Source organism: Malurus melanocephalus, unplaced genomic scaffold (assembly GCF_030028575.1).
Source record: "Malurus melanocephalus ecotype Western Australia unplaced genomic scaffold, MMel_1.1 scaffold_419, whole genome shotgun sequence".
Taxonomy (NCBI): domain Eukaryota; kingdom Metazoa; phylum Chordata; class Aves; order Passeriformes; family Maluridae; genus Malurus; species Malurus melanocephalus.
Window position 1 is genome coordinate 284,002 of NW_026623651.1, and position 18,364 is coordinate 302,365.

General features: G+C 46.9%; 2 protein-coding genes across 6 annotated transcripts in view; one reads left to right on the top strand and one right to left on the bottom strand.

Moving 5' to 3' along the window:
* NCF2 (neutrophil cytosolic factor 2) overlaps window positions 1-4,989 on the top strand; it is a 10,594-nt gene extending 5,605 nt beyond the window's left edge. The window contains exons 11-15 of the mRNA XM_057379741.1: window positions 1,759-1,802; window positions 2,310-2,461; window positions 2,534-2,645; window positions 2,839-2,992; window positions 4,148-4,989. Of these exons, the coding sequence (XP_057235724.1) occupies window positions 1,759-1,802; window positions 2,310-2,461; window positions 2,534-2,645; window positions 2,839-2,992; window positions 4,148-4,245 (560 nt within the window). The 3' untranslated portion in view covers window positions 4,246-4,989. The remainder of the gene's footprint in view (window positions 1-1,758; window positions 1,803-2,309; window positions 2,462-2,533; window positions 2,646-2,838; window positions 2,993-4,147) is intronic.
* Window positions 4,990-5,376: 387 nt separating this feature from the next.
* Window positions 5,377-18,364, bottom strand: part of SMG7 (SMG7 nonsense mediated mRNA decay factor) — a 51,052-nt gene continuing 38,064 nt past the window's right edge. For 2 of the 5 annotated variants that reach the window (XM_057379745.1, XM_057379744.1), the window contains exons 15-22: window positions 17,210-17,354; window positions 15,611-15,996; window positions 14,503-14,868; window positions 10,426-10,506; window positions 9,692-9,860; window positions 8,188-8,358; window positions 7,926-8,077; window positions 5,377-7,432 (exon numbers count right to left, since the gene is read on the bottom strand). In XM_057379745.1, coding sequence (XP_057235728.1) covers window positions 7,319-7,432; window positions 7,926-8,077; window positions 8,188-8,358; window positions 9,692-9,860; window positions 10,426-10,506; window positions 14,503-14,868; window positions 15,611-15,996; window positions 17,210-17,354 — 1,584 coding nt within the window. In that variant the 3' untranslated portion in view covers window positions 5,377-7,318. Of the gene's footprint in view, window positions 7,433-7,925; window positions 8,078-8,187; window positions 8,359-9,691; window positions 9,861-10,425; window positions 10,507-12,876; window positions 13,027-14,502; window positions 14,869-15,610; window positions 15,997-17,209; window positions 17,355-18,364 lie in introns of all 5 variants that reach the window. The other 3 variants (XM_057379747.1, XM_057379748.1, XM_057379746.1) reach the window with 3 other exon arrangements.

Sequence of the window (18,364 nt, forward strand, 5' to 3'; positions counted from 1 at the left end):
GACACGGGGTGACACCGCCAGCAGCAGGGACGGGGACGTGGGGTGACACCGCCAGCAGCAGGGATGGGGCACGGGGTGACACCAGCAGCACCTTTCGGGTTGCTGTGCCCTCCCCTCTGAGAGCAGGGCCCTCATTCCTGGCCCCATTTGCAGTCAGGGACCGGGAGACATTAGARCAGGAGGCAGAGGCAGCACTTGCAGTGCTGAGGGTGGAGTGAAATTGTGTCTGTGGGGTCCCTGAAGGMAGCAAGTCCCTCTGTGCTCTAAATTAGCACAGGGACTAACGRGAGTCTGGAGATATGAGAGCCAGCTTGGAATTAAAGGTTCCTTACAGGTTCCCCCTTCAAGCACGGCATCCATCCATGGTGCTTTCATTGCTGCTGTGAGCTGGGCTGGGATGGAATCAGATGTGGGAAGGGGGCTCCTGGCTGCTGCTGCCCAGTGTCCTCAGCCCAGGCCTGGGGCACAGATAGTTGACACCAGGCCCAGCACAGATGGTTCAGGATGCTGGGAAGCTGAAACAGGGCTCTACCCTYAGCATCCACACTGCTGCAGGAAAAACCCTTTTTGGGTATCAATATCCCTGTGCAGAGACTGCGCTGCCCAACAGTTAATGTGCTGCACTCTAGTCTGGCCATCAACCTGCCAGTAAAGAAAAGGAGTATATGGAGAGGAGACCCAGCTGAGAGGGGACCTCATCCCTGCCTGTCCCTGTCTGCAGAGAGGGCTCAGAGCAAGGACCAGGCTCTGCTCCCTGGGGCCCAGCAATGGGACAAGAGGCCACAGGCAGGAACCAATGTGCAGGAAGTTCCACCTGAACATAAGGAAGAATTTCTTTCCTGTGCAGTGACCAAGCACTGGAACAGAGACCAGAGAGGGTGTGGAGTCTCTCTCACCGGGGATATTTCAGACCTGTCTGGACACAATCCTGTGCCGTGTGCTGGGATGACCCGATGACCCACTGTAGTCCCTTCCAACCTGCCCCACTCTGTGTGAGAATCAGCTGCCAACCCCCTGCTCTGAGGAGGGCCCGAGCCAGTTGGTGGTGGGGAGAAGCAGAGATGGTGAACAAAAGGACAGGAGGGTGCATGTCCCCAGCAGAGCAACCTCACAGGAGCCCAGGGGTAGAGSTGACACAGAAGATGGCTGTCGCTCATGGCATTAAGAACAAACACCTCATGGACACAACAATCCCAGTGACCRTCTCTATGGCACCAAAAGCCATCTCGGATCGTTCAGTGGGAGGGACCATGTTCAACAGTGCAGCTCAGGCTCGTCCTGGAGTGAGCACAGTTGTGCCAAAGCACTGCTGAAATGCAAATCAGATCCTTGTGAAGAGGCTTCCACAAATGGATAAAATCACCCTGCCTGGAGGTCTGAGCTCAGCTCTACAACCCCAGTGAGGGACAGGGATTGCCTTCRGTTTTCAGGGTGGATCTAGGGAGATCCACAGAGCAAATACACTAAAAGCAGGTGCTCACACGTTTATCTTTTTTGAAAGACATGAAAGACATCCCAGCCCTCAAGCTCCCATCCCTGCAGGAGCAAAAGCACAGAGCACAACCCCCTGTTCTGTGTCTGTATCCAGACCTTACAGATGACCCCCTGTGGCAGATGTCACATCCACTGAGGGAGCACCAGTGGCCCCAGGGTTGGTTGGTGTTGCTGGAGATCACCATGGACTGCAGGAGCTCTGACTGTGTTTATGCAGTGTTTACCCCATCCCACCTCCTAAGCCACCTTCTCTCTCCTCCCCAGATTACGTTCCTGCTGCTGCAACACAGCCGAGAGACGCAGCAAAGGTAATGTCCTGTGAGGACCCTGAGGTCCTGCTGCTCCTATAAATCTACAGTTACCAGAAGACTTAGGGCTGCTTTTTGGCAGKTCTCCTCCAGGTCCAACCTCTGGTGGCCCCAGGGCTGTGACCAGAGCCACCGTATGACTCTCATCTTAGTCGACTTGAGGCACTGGAGAAGGGAGAAATAGAGAGTTTGGCTGGAATGCACATGATCCTGGGCAGGGTCAGCACATCAGGTCACACTGGGAAGAGAGATGGGAAAATACAGCAATTTCAACTAAAAAAAAAAAGGAATGAGGGGGTTGGAGGGTGGTCACAACTCTAATTTGATCATCCCAATCCCACAATTCAGTGCCAAGGGCTGAATCTGTTACTGAGCTTTCTTCTGGGATAAGCCCGGGGCTGCCAACCACATCCAACCAGAGTTTGGGAGGCACAATCCAACTCAGGCAAGCACAGGTCCCTGCCCTTGCCAAGAGACACAAGGTGATATCCCCTTTCCTGCCCACAGGAGGCTGAACCAACCCTCTCCAGTCCCCACGTCCTCAAGGTGCATTACAAATTCACAGTTGCCCTGAGAGTYGATCCAGGCCTCTCCTCCAGGGAGCTGCTGCAGCTGGTTTGCAAGAAGCTGGAGCTGCAGCCCGAGCACACGGAGCTGAGGTGAGGCACTGCCCGCCCCAGGGAGCCAGGGCTGTGTTCCAGGGCTGCTGACCCACATCCCCTGCATGCCAGGTACAAGCCTGCAGAGAGCCGTGAGCTGGTGACTCTGAGTGCAGAGAACCTGCAGGCAGCCTGGGGCCAGAGCAAGGACAACTGCCTGACAGTGTGGTGCGATGGCACAGAGGTCAGTGATGGCTCCAGGGGCAGGCACCTGCTCTTCCTGCTCCTTGCAACAAGCACAGGTCTGTGGCTTTCAGCAGAAGCCTGTGACCTCGGGAAAGGCAGGGCTGGAGAGAAGGAGCACACACCTCTCTTGCCCTGGTACCGAGGAAAGATGCCAAGGGATGATGCTCTCAGCAGCTTCTTGCCTGCCCTAGGGACCGGGATTTGTAGCAGACAGCAAACCACAGGAGTCTCTGCAGGAGGAGGCCATGGCACCAACCCACGTTGTAGCTCAGTACAGTTACGAAGCCACCCAACCTGAAGACCTGGAGTTTCAGGCAGGAGACGTGATCCTTGTTTTATCCAAAGGTAATCCTGCTCCTCCTGGGACAGGAGAAGGGAGAGGGACCCGCCCAGCTCTAGTGAGGGAGGATGGTGTGGCAGCTGCAGAGCCCTGCAGCTCTGTGGGATTCCTATCCACACATCCCTGATACACACACTTCTTCCTACATGTTTTCATCTCAGTCCTGTTCCACCACCTCCTTCCCAAGCATTTAAGACAGGAGTTCTCCTTGGGTTGTGTTTAAGCTTACTGATCACAGTGGATTTTTTCAAGGAGGTGTGTCACTGTGGCTGCCATCTCCACAACAGGAGCAGACTCTTCCTTTCACCTGRAACCTTTTTTCATCTGCTTTTCTTGTTAAGGGTACAATCTTCCATTAGTCTCAATCCTGTTCAATATTAGTCTTCAGTAGTTCTGTGGGAGTTAAGGCTTAAATACAGACTGAATCACAGAAGATCAATGAAGAATTACATACACAAGGCATAYTCACCTCCTCACTTGAGCCTCTGATTGAAATCAACACATCAGGATTAAGTTTTAAAGGCAAAAAACCYTTATGTACTTCACATCTGTAGTTCTGTCCCTAATCTGTGGAGGCTGGCAGGCTTTGGCAGCAGCACCCAATAAGAGGCTCCCCTCTACCCTCAGACAGGTCAGTTTTTGCACCATGCAGTGCTGATGACCCCCTTAACTGCAAAACCCTACCTTCCCCTTCATTGCAGAGGTAAGTATTTCCCAATACATGGCTGGTTCTTGCTTCATTTGGTTCCCCCACAGCAAGATCTTCAGAGCTCACAGGCTTTGCTCAGCCCAGGGTGGCAGACGTTCTGTGCATTTTAGGGTTTTTATGTGAATGTGAAAACCAGCTGACAATACACTTCAGATGTATCCTGAAGAGGACAGATCAAGGCCTTAGGTTATTTCCTCGCTCTCCACACTGACCGCTTCCACTTAGGGYAGTTTCCAAGCCCCTTGGTCTCTGATCCAATTTCCCACCCCCATTTGACATTCCTTACATCACAGCTTTACTTTCTTCCTCATTCCTCCCTTTCCTCCACATTCCACACTCGTACCAGGTCTAGCAGGCTCAAAGTTTTACAAGCAGAAATAGCTTTAAAAGGTGATGGTCAGGCCTGTTGGCAGCACGTGGATTATGCTCCTGTGTCAATTTTCCCTTCCAGTGAATGAAGATTGGTTTGAAGGCCAGTGCAAGGGAAAGATTGGCATCTTCCCATCTGCATTCGTTCAACAGCCCAACACTGAACACCCAGAGAAGTGATTTCAGAAGAGCTCAAAGTTGTGGAGAGAAGAATTCAACTGTTGCCATTAYGTAGTTTGCGTATTAATCCCTGCACCTGAAAATGAACTTTAAATGTTACTGCTACGTGTATTGAAAACTTTGTATTTTGTTTTACCTTTCATGTTGTTGTGTAAAACAGGAACTTGGTAAATTGCTAACTCCTGTTAGGAATACATTCATTCCTAAATYCTGTGCTTGCCAAGAGATTTGCCCTGTTCCCTCATCCTTGGAAGAGCTTTTACACAGAAATGTCAGGAGCTGGGAACACCCACAGGAGGGTGGTGTAACCTGCATTTACAGCCCTGCCAGCAGATACCAAAGGGGAAGTGATGTTCAGGAAGCTATAGACCAGGAAAGCATTTGCCTCCTTAGAACACAACTGCTGACCCCAAGAGCTCAGGAGACACCCCACAGCCTTAGCCCTGCTCCAAACCACAATTCAAATTTACAGGGACTTAAAAACTCCCAGCAATAAAAGCAGACATTTTTTTTCACCATCAGGAGCCGTGCTTCAAAGCTTTTCCTGATCAGTCAGAAGAGAGAGTAACTTAGAAAGACACAGCCTGGAATCCCAAAGCTTTGCTCCAAAGGTGCTAAGGGCAGGGGCTTCCCCACTCTGGATTCTATCACAAGTCCTGGACAATCCCACTACCTCATTAACCTAAATATTACATTTATTTTTAAAGGAAATTATTGTGGAAAAAATAAATACCTGTCATTTCAAACCCAGAACATGTCTGGAGTTTTCTGTGACACACCTGGAAGCATGAAAGCAGTGAGCATCCTGGCCTGCAGTTTGGTCACTGGTAGAAGAATCCATGTCCTCCACTCCCACTGCACGTGCTCTACCAGGATGAGCCTGCAACTAAGGAGAAGCTCTGCAAGCTGCTCCCATCCTATATTTTTGGTTCAGTACGTGAAAACACACTACACAGGCAGCACAAAACCACAACCCAATTATCTGCACCAAGCCCAAGCCAGAATCGCTGTGATTCATTTGGGTCTCTTTCCAATTAAAAATCAAACCTTCTGACTTCTCCAGAAAAGTAACGTGTTTTTAAAGGCCTGAAGCCAAGTCACACAGGAAATAATGCTACACGCAGACCTGGATGGAGAGAACATGGTTTAATTAAAGGCAAAGCTGATTTCAGCAGCTGCAGTTCTTGCACAGACAGACAGAAAACACAAAAAAAGCTTACGACACAAACCAGTTTCTGTTGGGGGCCCCTTCCCTGGCTCCCCCAGGTGYTGGAGGATGGGCGGGGTCAGACGCATTCCCGAGGCCGGGCGCTCATGCACAAGTGGAACGGTGCAGCTGGGAGCTGGCGCGGCCGGGAGCGAGATGGTGCTCCTGGTTAGCTCGTCTGGGGTGCAAGAGTCAGTGACGGTGCAACACGGGAATGTCACAGCTGCCTGGGCACAGCTCGGACACACAGCGGGAGGGCTGRAGGGGACACACACGGTGGGCTGGATTACTGCTGGCTGGGAACTTCACTTTTTGGACTCGGTAAAGAAAATACAGCTTCAAAATGCAACACAGAACAGTGATGTTGCTAAGGTGGAGCTTGTGGGGAGCTGCTCGTACCCCTGAGGGTGCCGGGTCTCCTCCGCTTTCCCTTTTTGCATTCTCTGGGGCTGCCCAGACTCCAGTGTCGCTTCGGCTCCTGCATGTGCTTTGCTTTGCAGCTGAATTCCAGCCCAAAGATCCTGAATCATCACACAAACCCCTACCGCTAATAACAGCAAATGAACACCGAGACTGTTTCCGTAACTTCCCTGGGAAACCTAACAAAAATGCTGCTCCTTTCTTTAACAAAGCTTCCAGTCTTCCTTCCCCCTAATAAATAGCAAATAAAAACGTTTTTCCTTTTCCCTTCTGCACCTTTTCATCTACGAACAGCACCGTGCTGTTTCCGTGTGTCCATGGTGCCTCAGATTTGCTTCTGGCACTGAAAGCCTGGGGCTGCAGCTGGGACAGGTTTGTGCAGAGCTCACCTGTGCCTCGCCAGGCGTGCGGACACCCCGCGCTGTCTGGGCTGGCTGTCGGATTCACCCAGCCCTGCTGGACCCCTGACTATTTTCTGCCATGGTAATGAAACTACGAGTGTTCAGCGAAGATGGGAGGATGGAAAGAGAAAAACAAAAACAAAATGAAAAACCCCCATTGAAAGCTTTCTACCTACCTATTAAAATGAGTCAGGCTGTGAATGCACAGACTAGCCYGCCCTTTCTGGGGCTAGCCACTATGCTACAGTAAAATGTACAGGAATCACACATTAATTTAAAACCCCTTAGCAGTTAACTTGCTTTTCAGCAGAGTGCTGCAATGCCCCATGTCACCCCTTATAGTTCAAACACCTACTGAGAGAAGGGCATTTCATGCTGGAGTCTCTAACCCACCCAAAGCCTACGGGTGAAGCGGTGCCAAGTGCCAGACTCTCCTTCATGAAACTCCTTCACTAGCCCAGGAGACAGAACTCCCCCTCGCCACCATCYGCTGTGACCAGGGCAGCAACTGGGGCTCTCATTGCTACACACTGACTATGAAGCATGTCTGTGTACGGAAGAATTCAGTGTGATCTTACTACTGAGATAGTAATAATGATGTTTAGGAGTAATTTCAACTACATTCTCAGTCAGCGAAGCAATCATTAATGGATTCCTATTGTATCTCCCCCAAAGAGAGGAAAAGGATCAAGAAGTTCTCATTGGCTTCTCCCATCTGCCCTTTGCTCTCAGCTTTTACTTCCCATGTGGCTGGGGACATGCACGATGGAGAAGGTGAGAGGCGGTGATATCGGGTTACTGAGTGAGCCAAACAGCAGTTCCTCTCTCCCTCCGAAGGGCCCGGGGATGGGAGAGTTCCTGATGTTGTTTGCTTGCACTGCAGACGTTTTGTGCACACTCAGTGGGTYGGTGGAGCACTTATGCCCTCCTGACAGCAAGGAACAGAAGAGAGGGCTGCCACCTGCGCAGGACTCTGGTGCCAGTCCCGCAGACCCAACATGCCATGGTTTATGGAGCCGTCGTTGCAAAGGTGGTCTCCTCTGTCTCAATGTGGTGGGTTCATGGCGCCTTGTCCACGCTGCTGCTTCTGCTTCTGCTGCATCAACAGCTGCTCCAGGGCCGAGGGCCCAGGGTGCATCATGGAACTGGACCAGATGGACTGCAARCAAACAGCCAACACTAGCATCCCTTGTGTCATACAGCCCCCCAGTCACATGGGAAAGCAGACACCATGTTCCACATTCTCCCTCTTTATCACTCACACCTGGCTAATCACTAAAATTAATCAGGCATCAAAGAAGACCTTCTAAAAAGAGGCTCCTTGGAAGAACCTTATGCTCCTTCAGAATACTCACTACCRTAAAAATTCATCCCACGTTAACTATTACTAATCTTAGACTCGTCAAACTTAATGTTAAAATTTCTTCCAGTTCTGCCAGCCTGGATTTGTTACACCAAATTCTCAAAACCAGCAAGAACTGGAAATTTGTGATGTCCTCCTGCACTGGTGACACTTCTCACACTGCCTGTGTAAGTGAATCCGCAGGAAAAGCTTTGGGCTTCTGGCACTGGACTCTGACACTTCCAACACCCACCAGGGGACTGTCCAGCCCCGCAGACCCATCCCTGGGCACAGCCCCAGCCAAACGAACCTTCAGGCTCTCCATAAGCACAGCTGAGGAGTCCTCCATGGTGGGAGGGCCTTGGGCTGCCCAGGTACCGCTGGGAGCACTGGACTGGTGCCAGCTGCTCTCCGAAGAGGATGATGTTGCTGGGAGATAGTCCAGACCAAAACCTCCCATTGCTAAAATGGCAGAAAGACAAGTTCAAAGTGAYGTGGCAAAACCAGTGCAAAACAAATGCCATCAGCTGATGGTCTGACAGCTCTGTGCTAACCTGGAGCCCAGCACTCACCTGGCTTATCTGTTTTCCAGCGGTCTGCGACTCTCCGGTCTCTGCTGTCTGGAGTCCCAATGGGTCCAAAGTTGGAAAAGGGAACGGAATTGTGGTTATGGGTTGGAGGGGAGCTTGGCAAACTGCTGGGGTTGGAGGAGTGAGGAGACTGGCTGGCTGGTGTTGAATGATCTAAGGATTACAAGACAAGAGGAAAAAAAGGTCAGCAGAGACAACAGGAGCCTCCCAGTTTTGAATTTCTTAGTGCTGCTGCGAATTCTGCCATCACCCAGTTTGTTACAATGCTGAAGGCCAGCTTTCATCCCTCCATTACATGTGTATAATGCCAATTCCTATGTTCTGAGTGAAATACTTACAAGACTAGAATGACTGTGTTTAATGTTTACCAGAAAAACAAAACCCAGGAAACCTCATGAAGGCTGGCTAGGCAAAGCCAGTTTTCCCCATGTCCCTTGAAGACATTGTCTCAAACTAAAAGAAGAACTGTCTCCAAGCTTGAAAAACTAATAGAAAAAATGGATTAAACCTTGAGGAGTTTGCAAGTTTACAACTTCAACTCCCAAGCTGCACACTTCTGTGAGATCAAAGCAATTCAGACCAGAACCCAACAGTGAGCAAAAGATGAGAGAGAGCATTGAAGCAGCCTGTCTGCAGGCAGGACAGAGTAAATGAAGAAGTGAAGGGAGAAGTAGCTGAGGACATGTGTGCCAAAAATCATGCTCAAATAAAAGCACTTCGCACCTTCCTTCATTTCACCCACAATGGCTTTTCCTGGTTGGTTGCAAAAGTACCACCAAACATCTCATCCAGTGCAGATATTATTTAAAATCCCCTAATTTCCTAGATTCAACTAATTCTTCTCTCACACTCTTCTGGATTTTCACTGAGATTACAATTATGGCWTAATAATTATGGTTTATTGAAGATAATTACTAACAAAGAAGCTGTTTTGCTTTGTGGACTGCTTAACAGTAAAAAAMCCAAACCARCAAAAACCATTACTGTTCTATTTTCCTCCACTCTTCAGTCATACAGTTYGTTTTTCAAATATCTACATTATGAAATCCAGTTCCAGCAGCTTTTTCMAAAAAAAAAAAGGCAACACAAAGTATATGGATGTCTGAATTGAAACCCTACTCCCAAGTGGCTGTCAGGAAACTGAGTTAAAAAGATTTCAGGATTTAACACCTCCTACAACATTTATCCTGCTCAACTACTTAAATTAAAATCCAGGTTCTTGCACCATATTAATTACAGAATCCCTCCTTGTATTTCTAAGGATATATAAAGTCAACCAGAAACCTTCAGAGACCCTGTCAAGCAAGTTTCAGTGGGTTCTCTTTTTTCCCCTTGGTTTTTTTTTTGTGGTTTTTTTTTTTTTTTTTTTTTTTTTTTTTTTTTTTTTTTTTTTTTTTTTTTTTTTTTTTCCAGTTACATATAACTTGCAGTTGGTTTGGAATGCACTCAAATCCTCTTAAAGCACTAGACACAAGAAATACCATACCAGGACTACCTGAGCTGGCTGGAAGGGATGGAGACCAYGGAGTCCCTTCAAAGAGAGAATAGAGTGAAGTCTCCTGATGGGGAACTGAAGGGGTGACTTCCGTTTTTGTGCTGGTATTCATGTTTTTTCCATATACCTCATTGAACATGCTGTTGTTTGGATATCTTTCCTGGAAAAAAAACAAACAATATAAGAGCTTAGGTATTAGATTTATTTCAAACACCGAGACTGTACAAAGTAAACAATTACAGTTCAATAAATTTCCTAACGCCTTTTTCACTTCCCAGACCCATCTTCTTTGACCATTTAATTTAAATCCATCACATTCTGAATCAGGACAGATTTCTCCAGGCTGGAGTGAAAAGTCTTCACAAAATCTTCAGAATTCTGGCACTCAGAAAAGTTGWATCAAGACCATGCTCAATTCTCTGGAAGAGAACAGGAAATTCATTGCTCTGGAAATGAAAACCTACACACCACAGCACCCTGAGATGCACCTTTTCAGTCAATTCCATGACTYCTCTGAGAGCAAAGGGCCCATGAACTCAGCCAAGATTCAAGAGTACATCTGCAGAGATACAGCTAAGATGAATTTGGGAAGCAAACTGATAAAGGCAAAGATTAAGGTTGATACAGACTGAAATTAGGTATCCATGTGAATTTCTTTCAGGTTTTCCACTGGCTTAACTGCAAGCTGAAACAGCAAAAGGTGTTGGACTCTGGTTCTCACTCACCTGATTAAGAGAAAAGCCACTGAGGGACAGGAAAGACGATGACTGAGACATCAGTTCTGATGGTTTTTCCAGCAGGGACTTCTTCAGAAACCCAAAAGGGGAAAAGGGCAGTTAGTACTCAGTGTAGGGAGCACAACGAAAAAGTGTGTGATCAGAAACCACCAAGTGGATTTGGTCACATTTACAATATTTCTTGCATTTTAGCTCCTTGGAGGACRGGGGGGGGCAAGCTAGCAAGTGCCAAAAATCAATAGTTTATACTACCTGTAATTAATAATCTAAAAATCAACAAACATGACAGCTGAGAGTCTCAGGCAAGCCTCACTACCAGAACAGCTTTTCAAATCCAACACCTAATACTCTGATACATCTAGAGGGGAGATCCTTGCCAAAAATATATTATGGTTCTGTAAAACTTYGTACAAGGGAGACAGGATCCTTCCCAATGACCAGAGGACTCCTTCAGACAAGATAAAGACTCTTGTATGTGGCTACTGACGGAACATTTTTTCAGTTCTGAGAGMATCTCCATGGCAGAGATGTTCTTAGACAGCAAGAGCAGGCAAGTGCTTTTTTAATTAGGTTAGACAGTCCAAGCATCATTTAGCACTCTCTCATTTCCATTATAAATTACTGTAGAGAGGAAGTGAAAAACCTCAACCCAAATGTTTAAAACAAAAATTACAAAACTCCCCTGGGCTTCCATGTAAAGTTATTATGGACCATGACCTCTTTTCCATCATTTATGCCACCTCCCTCTCATACAGCTGTTATTTCCAGCATATTTCTTGTCTTTCTGTTCAGTTCTTACTATGATTAAGGAGTGAAAAAYAGTGTCTTTGAAACAAGTCTATTTGGAGAAGAAATAGGTAAGTTATCACTGACACAGAAACAAAAAAAAAAWATCAAGCTTAGCTGGTAGACAATGAACATCACCAAATTTAGCATCTGGATCACCAAGCCATAGGATTAGTAAACCATAAGTAAAAATGTGTGTCAACCAAAATAAAAGCTGTAGTCTTGTTACAAATAAAACCTCTCTTGCACTCCTATCAGCTCAGCATCTCAGATGTTTTTAAATTTTGTATTCAAACCACAAAAACCTGAACTAGCATCCCTCTGTCTTTAACAGTCACAGTATCTGGAATATCTTTGTTTTCATCCTGTAAACTTAAGACAAACAGCCTCACATTCTCGGCAAGCGGCCCCTAGCTTGTTAGATCTTCAAAATAACAGCTCATTACTTTGAAAGCATGTTTTAAAAGACAGACAAAATTCCCACTCTGCATATCCACATGGCTTGCACAGCGAAGGATTTCCTTCCATTTGTCAGCAAACACCACAGTAGGAGCTTCCAAGGAAGCTGCTGAAGCAGCAGCTATTAGTTTCTTAGCAAAGTTATCTAATGAGTTAGAAATGAGCATCTATCTTGCAACTGGCTCCTTGGGATGGCACATAAAATAACGGAGGAACAGGCTTAATCAKAGATTTTGAGTAGAATCACAAATAATTCTTTGTTACTGCTACTAATCTGGATGAGTAGGATTTAACGAATATGCTTGTAGCCACTCAAGAAAGGCAGGCTGCACTTTTAGAGGTAATTTACAAATTCAACAGCTCTGAGAGCCTCCAGCTGGTGAACTAGGAAGGTTTCAATACAAAAAGGCAGGAAGAAAACCCCTCTGTCAAAAATGACTGTAATTCTAGAAGAGTTACTGTGTATTTATCCAGTTAATTGCTTTTTTCTTCCAAAGCCATCTTTCACTTTTACTATCTTTTCTGCATTGAATAGGGCAGCATACCCCTGCCTCTATGGAGATTTTACATGCGTATTACAATCATAGAATCGTATCACAGAATTGTAGAATGGCCTAGGTTGAAAGGGCCCTTAAAGCTCATCTCACTCCATCCCCCTGCCCTGAGACAACTCCCACTGTCCCAGGCTGCTCCAAGCCCTGACCAACCTGGCCTTGAACACTTCCAGGGATCCAGGGGCAACCACAGSTTCTCACTACCCTCACAGGGAAAATTTTCCCCCTAATATCTCATCTTAACCTATTCTCTGCCAGTTTGAAGCCACTACCCCTTGTCCTATCACTACACCCTTGCTCTGCTCACTCCCCACAGTCCAAGCAGTGTCCCCCCCTGCTCTTTATTATAAGCCCAAACAACTGCAGAAGAGCAACTGCATTAAATGATGCATCAACACATCTCCTGTTGGACTGTACTTACAGAAAACCCACAGTTATTCTGATTTCTGAGCAAATTAGCAGGCCCGAATTCAGCCCAAAAGCTGTATCATGGTCCTCCCTGAAAACTAGCCCAAAGGTAAAGCAGGGAAGTAGACAGGAGGGGTGGGCAGAGAAAGGAATTTCATATTTCTTATTATTTCACAGAAGAAAGAGATGCCAGTTAAGAGTGAGAAGCAGCAGTATTACATCAAATACATACAAAGAGGCTTCGTCCAGGAAGAGAGGCGAGAGGCCCCAGCAGAGCTGGGTAAAGATCAGGAGGATTAGAGAAAATCAGCTCTTCCTCCTCCTCCAAGGCAGCCAGACTCTTTAACAGGTCCGGAGGAAGCAGAGGGGAGCTCTTGGGGTCCTAGTGACAGAAATGAGCACAGTGAGACAACGGAAGGCAGAAAGAACAGCCAGAGACAGTGAGGCTAAGCCAGAGCAGAAGAGAGAACAGCAAGAAGAAGGCAGAAGGCAGCATGCAGAGGGCAAGGTGAGAGTGGTGCTGAGGCACATACAGAGAGATCTCTGAGCAGAAACCATCACCAGCCACATGGCCGAACTGCACGGAGAGAGTGCCACACACCAAAGTGACAGCAGGGAGCTTTAACTGGTGGGGGTGTGCTTCCCCTTGCATCCATRCCACATACTGAACCTGTTTCCACATGCAAGGACAACAAACAAAATCTTAACATCATTCTTCTACAGCTGACCTGYGAGTAATTTAGGTTTCAAGTAAAATTACATTTGCATCTTCTTTTCTCTATTTGCGGAGTTTAAATCCCASGAGACTTATTTCCACTGGTGATGGCTGCTATGCCAACACACAGCTGACCAGCCGCCCCTGGGCCAGTGAAATCTGCAAAGTGCTGGTCAGACGRGACATCTTGACTTTTGTGAGGGATGCTTAAAGCACAAGCATCACAGGCTTCTCTCTGTAGCACAGTGTGCTGGCACCTAGGCAAGGTTTCCCTTTTAGGAATGAGGACAAGACTTAGACCCTACCTCCAGCTAAAAACCACAATCTGACATCAGGGTAGGGGCAGACTCYGGTACATTGTCCGGCTTTTCTCTTGGAAGGATGAGCCAAACGATCTCAGCTGACTTTCTCCATGTCCTGAATGCATTTACAGAGGCACCTCCAACCAAAGGTTTATAGAGGCCTCTTTTTAAGCCTACTCATAAATATCACCAAAAGCACTCACAGACAACTCCAGGCCTCTCAATGAATACCAGAGATTGCTGGGTTTATAAACAGCAACAAGCAGCACAACCCCATGAACAGAAGCAAAGTATTCCATTACTGCAACCAGGAGCTAAGGAAGACACTTAGCTCTCTCAGTATGGTGGGATTTTCAGGAAAAACAAACTAACAAAAAAATCCAAGACAAGACTGCTGCTACCATCCTTGATTGCCCAACCTGAATACTGCAGCCTTGGCCATTCAATTCACTATAGCAGTGCTAGGAGTTGACCTAAAGTGTAGTAATTCAACCACAATTATTTGGGTGGTTTTTATGGTTTTCATCAGTTGCCAGACAAGAATTTTCCCCAAAACTATCAGCTGCCATGTTTTTCGACCTGGCAGATGTCACATCCAAACTGAACAAGACTTAGACCGACTTGAAASCAGTTTTCCAAGAGACTGAACCCGCACACAGCCAACTAAAATCGAGAATTCATCACTTCGCGCTGGAACCCCACGTACTGACATTCGGGTCTCTTCTAAATAGGCTCACATTGACCTAATTGGGACCCGAGGACATTCCTGAAACAGGAAAACTTCACAAGATGTCAGGAATACCAGAGCCTCGGTTTTCCCCACTTGCAACACAGATCTTACCTCAAAAGTCATCCTGGAGACAGCGTCCTGCTCGGAGCGGAAGACTCCCTGCCGCTTTCCCCTGCGGTCCATGTTCGACTGCTGGGCCATCACCCTTTTATCAGTCATGCCATAGGAAGAGTCCCAGTAATATTCTGGCACCTTGACTTCTGAGGGGTTCTGGTTATATGGCTCCATTGGGAAAGGCTTCATTTTTTTCTCCAGAGGTTGCTGTTGCATCACAGGAGGCTGTAATGACTGTTCAAAGAGTTTGAGAGGGTCCTGGGCCTGCAGGTAATAGGGCTGCTTTACAGGCATGATCTTCCCCAGGGAGCCCTGGACTTGAGGGGGGTTCCAGAGCTGCTTCGACGAGTCTGTCTGTGGATACTGAGGCAGAGACATGGGATTTCACCAGTGGGGAGGAACTAATTAGTATGACCTGAATGCCTAACTGCATCCATGCTGTCAGCCTGGCCTACGCATGATAGCAAAGTTTGTGGAATGTCTGTGTTATTCACCAAAAGCAATCTCCACAGGCATCTAACACTCTCTAGTCAAACTTTAAACCAATAGCCAAGTATAATCCTTACTCTAATCCAGTACYTTATAAACTAAAAGCCCACAAAGTRAACCTTTAGGAAGGTGCTGAGCCAGCATCATTTTGCTGCCCAGAACACAAGGAGGGGCTCACCATCAGGTCCAGATTTGCCAGAAGGGAGATTTTCTCCAGCACAAGGTGAGCAAAGAACTAAGGGCTGTAAGGGAACTGATACTGCAAGCAGTTACCAAAAGGAGAGTGCAGGTGGAGGTTCACATTCAGTCCTCATCACACGCACAAGAAAACTAGAAAGGCCTGAGACAGATATACCACCTCCATACTTGGTCTATAAACAGAAACACACAGCAAATTGATGACAGAAAGCATTCMATTCCAGTACATATCTTCCTTTCAGTTACAGCATCATATGTTCACACCCACCAAACTCCAGCTCATTTTCAAATTTGCCCAGAAGTTCACAATCAACAAATTCTTTAACGACAATTTTAAAATGTAAYCCAGGAAGACAAGTCTTGAACACTGCCATTTGTTTTTAAATAAAGCCTAGCATGTAGCACAGACCAAGTTTACCTGCTGGAATCCGGAGTGGTGTGGTGGGCTCTTCCCCAGGCCCTGCACAGCTTTTGTGGGGGACTGCTGCTGCTGCTGGGCCAGAGCTTGGACCTGTAACTGGCYTGCGGACTGTGCTGTTGCCTGAGCTGGTAAAGATGAGAGGGGTTGCTGGGAAGGAGGTGGTGTTTGCTGAGGTCCCTGGGTCATTGGCCCTGGTCCAGAGGGCCGTTGCTGGCTGTAAGGAATGTGGGACTGTTTCCCACCTTGCACCTGGTTTCCTGCAGGCGAGTGAGCTGTGGGCTGGAGGAAGGTTCCTGGGACAGAAACACCACCTGGGAAGGTGTACCCCGTGCTCATGGAGAAAGCCACAGGAGGGGGGACAACATACGTTGGAGGTGGAAATCCTGGAAAAGATAAAAAATGCACCTTTGATCCAATTTGGCAGTGCATACAGCTCCCTCCTGAAGGCTTTTAGTTGGACTTCTCTTCCTATGCKGCTTATTTAGAAAAGGAGGCACTAGTCTGCATACATGCACTGCAATGTCCTTCCTCACTTTGGCATATACATGGCTGTGATCACATAGGGATTCAGAGTTTGCTCTGGAGTTTTCTTGCAATATTCCAGGCACTGACAGCTGTCAGCAAAGGCAGCATCTGAAAATCATACATTTCCCCTTCTCTGTGTCCCCTCCTCAATCTCCCTGCTTTTTTGGACCCTCACTACCTTTTTCCTTCATCTTTCTGGGGTTTTTAATGCTTTACCCCTGAAGTTCCCTCCCCTTCAAACACATTTTCAGGGACTAAATTTCTGCAGGAACAAACAGAAGCAATCAATACAGTTAATCTACTGCCTCCTCCCAGAGGATCCCTAGTCTCTGGATTAATTTAGAGAGAGACAGATGAAAACCAAACAAATCCTCWTATCTGTAAGATCAATTCCTTCCCTGTAGTTCACACTGAAAAGCCAGGTTTGGAAGGCAAGCTTTAATTTTGTGTCTCACAGATTTTACGCTAACTTTGGGACAGGGAAGATGTCTGTCTTATATTGAGGAGCTCCATGTAACAGGTGCAGGGAAGATGCAGCTTCCTGTTATTCCATGAACAAACATGGATAGCAAGGTATGACAGGCACACTCCACAGCAAAACAGGACATGCAGTGCATCCACAGTGGCAAATGATATCACGCAAACTACAGCTTCAAACATGAGCACCACTACGAAAGAAAGTTTTAAAGCAAGTAGTGTGATTGATCTTTTGCAATGGAGTCTGAAGCCCAGGGAATGCTTCAGAAGCAGTGCTAGCAGAAGGCTTTGTCATGTTCAGACTAACTACACAAAGAGCCTAGCGTGAAGTTCCTTGATCTCACACCCAGTATATACCAGAAGGCAGGAGGCAGATTTCATGTCAGACCTCAATGCCAAAGCACAAGGAATCTTAGTCATCTCAYTTCAGATCTGGAATGCCCCTTCTTTACTACTTGGTAAGATTTTCAACAGGAAAATCCATGTTCATTAACAGCCCCTACCTTCAGAGACTGTACCAACCACTATTACAGGATTTTCAATGCAGTCACTTCAATGACATAAATGACACTTCAAAAGAATGATGCACATTACCTGGCCGGCTAGGAAGGGGAGGGAAGGCTCCTGGGTGATGAATGGGGATAAACTGGGAACTGCTGGCCTGACTTGGAGTCTGAGTTACGGGTGTTTTCCTGGCTTCAGACACCGGAGTCTTCCTCATCTCTGTCTGGGATTTCACCTGATGCAAAAKAAAGTATGAAGGAATTAAATCACTTTTCCTAAATTTCCACATTAAACATATCATGTCTTAAGCCAAAACTTAAAACTCTCAGATTGTCTGAGCGATTATTTTCTTTTCCCTAAATAACTGGGCGGAGTTTGGAACACAGAAACCCTCCTCACTGACCTCAGGCAGGTTACCCTGCATGTCCTCAGGCACTTCCTGCCTCACAAAAGTGCTCAAGGGTATTTACTCAGAGGATGAAAGAGGGTCCTTCTCTAGCAAGAGAGTGGAAAGCAGACATAATATCTCATACCATCCAAGGAACTTACCATGCTGCTCATCTGCAGTGTTTAAAAACAGAAAGTGTAGATGCTACTATGCTTCTCCTAGGGCACTGCTCCAATCTAACTCATGCTACTTACCTGCAGCACCTTAAAAAACAAACATTGCCATGTTTTTCCTGTGGAGTCCTCTCAGCCTAATCCATATGGTGATGTATATGCACAAACTCCTGCACACTACAGAGTTCTTTWGATCCAGAGCATACAAGACAAACAGCAGAAGTGTTTCACCTCATTCATTACTGTGTAACTGTGGGGTGTTCTGTTAAAAGAGCTGCACCAGTTAAAGGCAGAGAGAAGAATGKAATGTAATGTTTACCTGATTCTGAGTCTGCAGCAGTCTGGGTCTTCCTGGGGAGGAAGACAGAGGGGAAGACTACTTTCCCTTTCTGTTCAGCTCGGCAGAACTGCCTGGAATGCAAGATGGAGCAGGCAGGAAAAAGACAGCAAGCAAGGAACCCGGGCAATATAGAAAGGGCCCAGGAGCAGACCTGACATCAAGCCTCAAAAGTGAGTGAAAGAGAGGTCTATCAGGGACCAAATTAAAAAAATCCAAACCAAACAAACCAAAAGTGTGTGGGGTTTATTTAGACATTTAGTGCTGCTGAGTTGAAAGGAGTTACAGGACAGTTGTTTTCTGCCAAATTACACCAGTAAAGGGATAGATGCATTCAAATCCTCTCT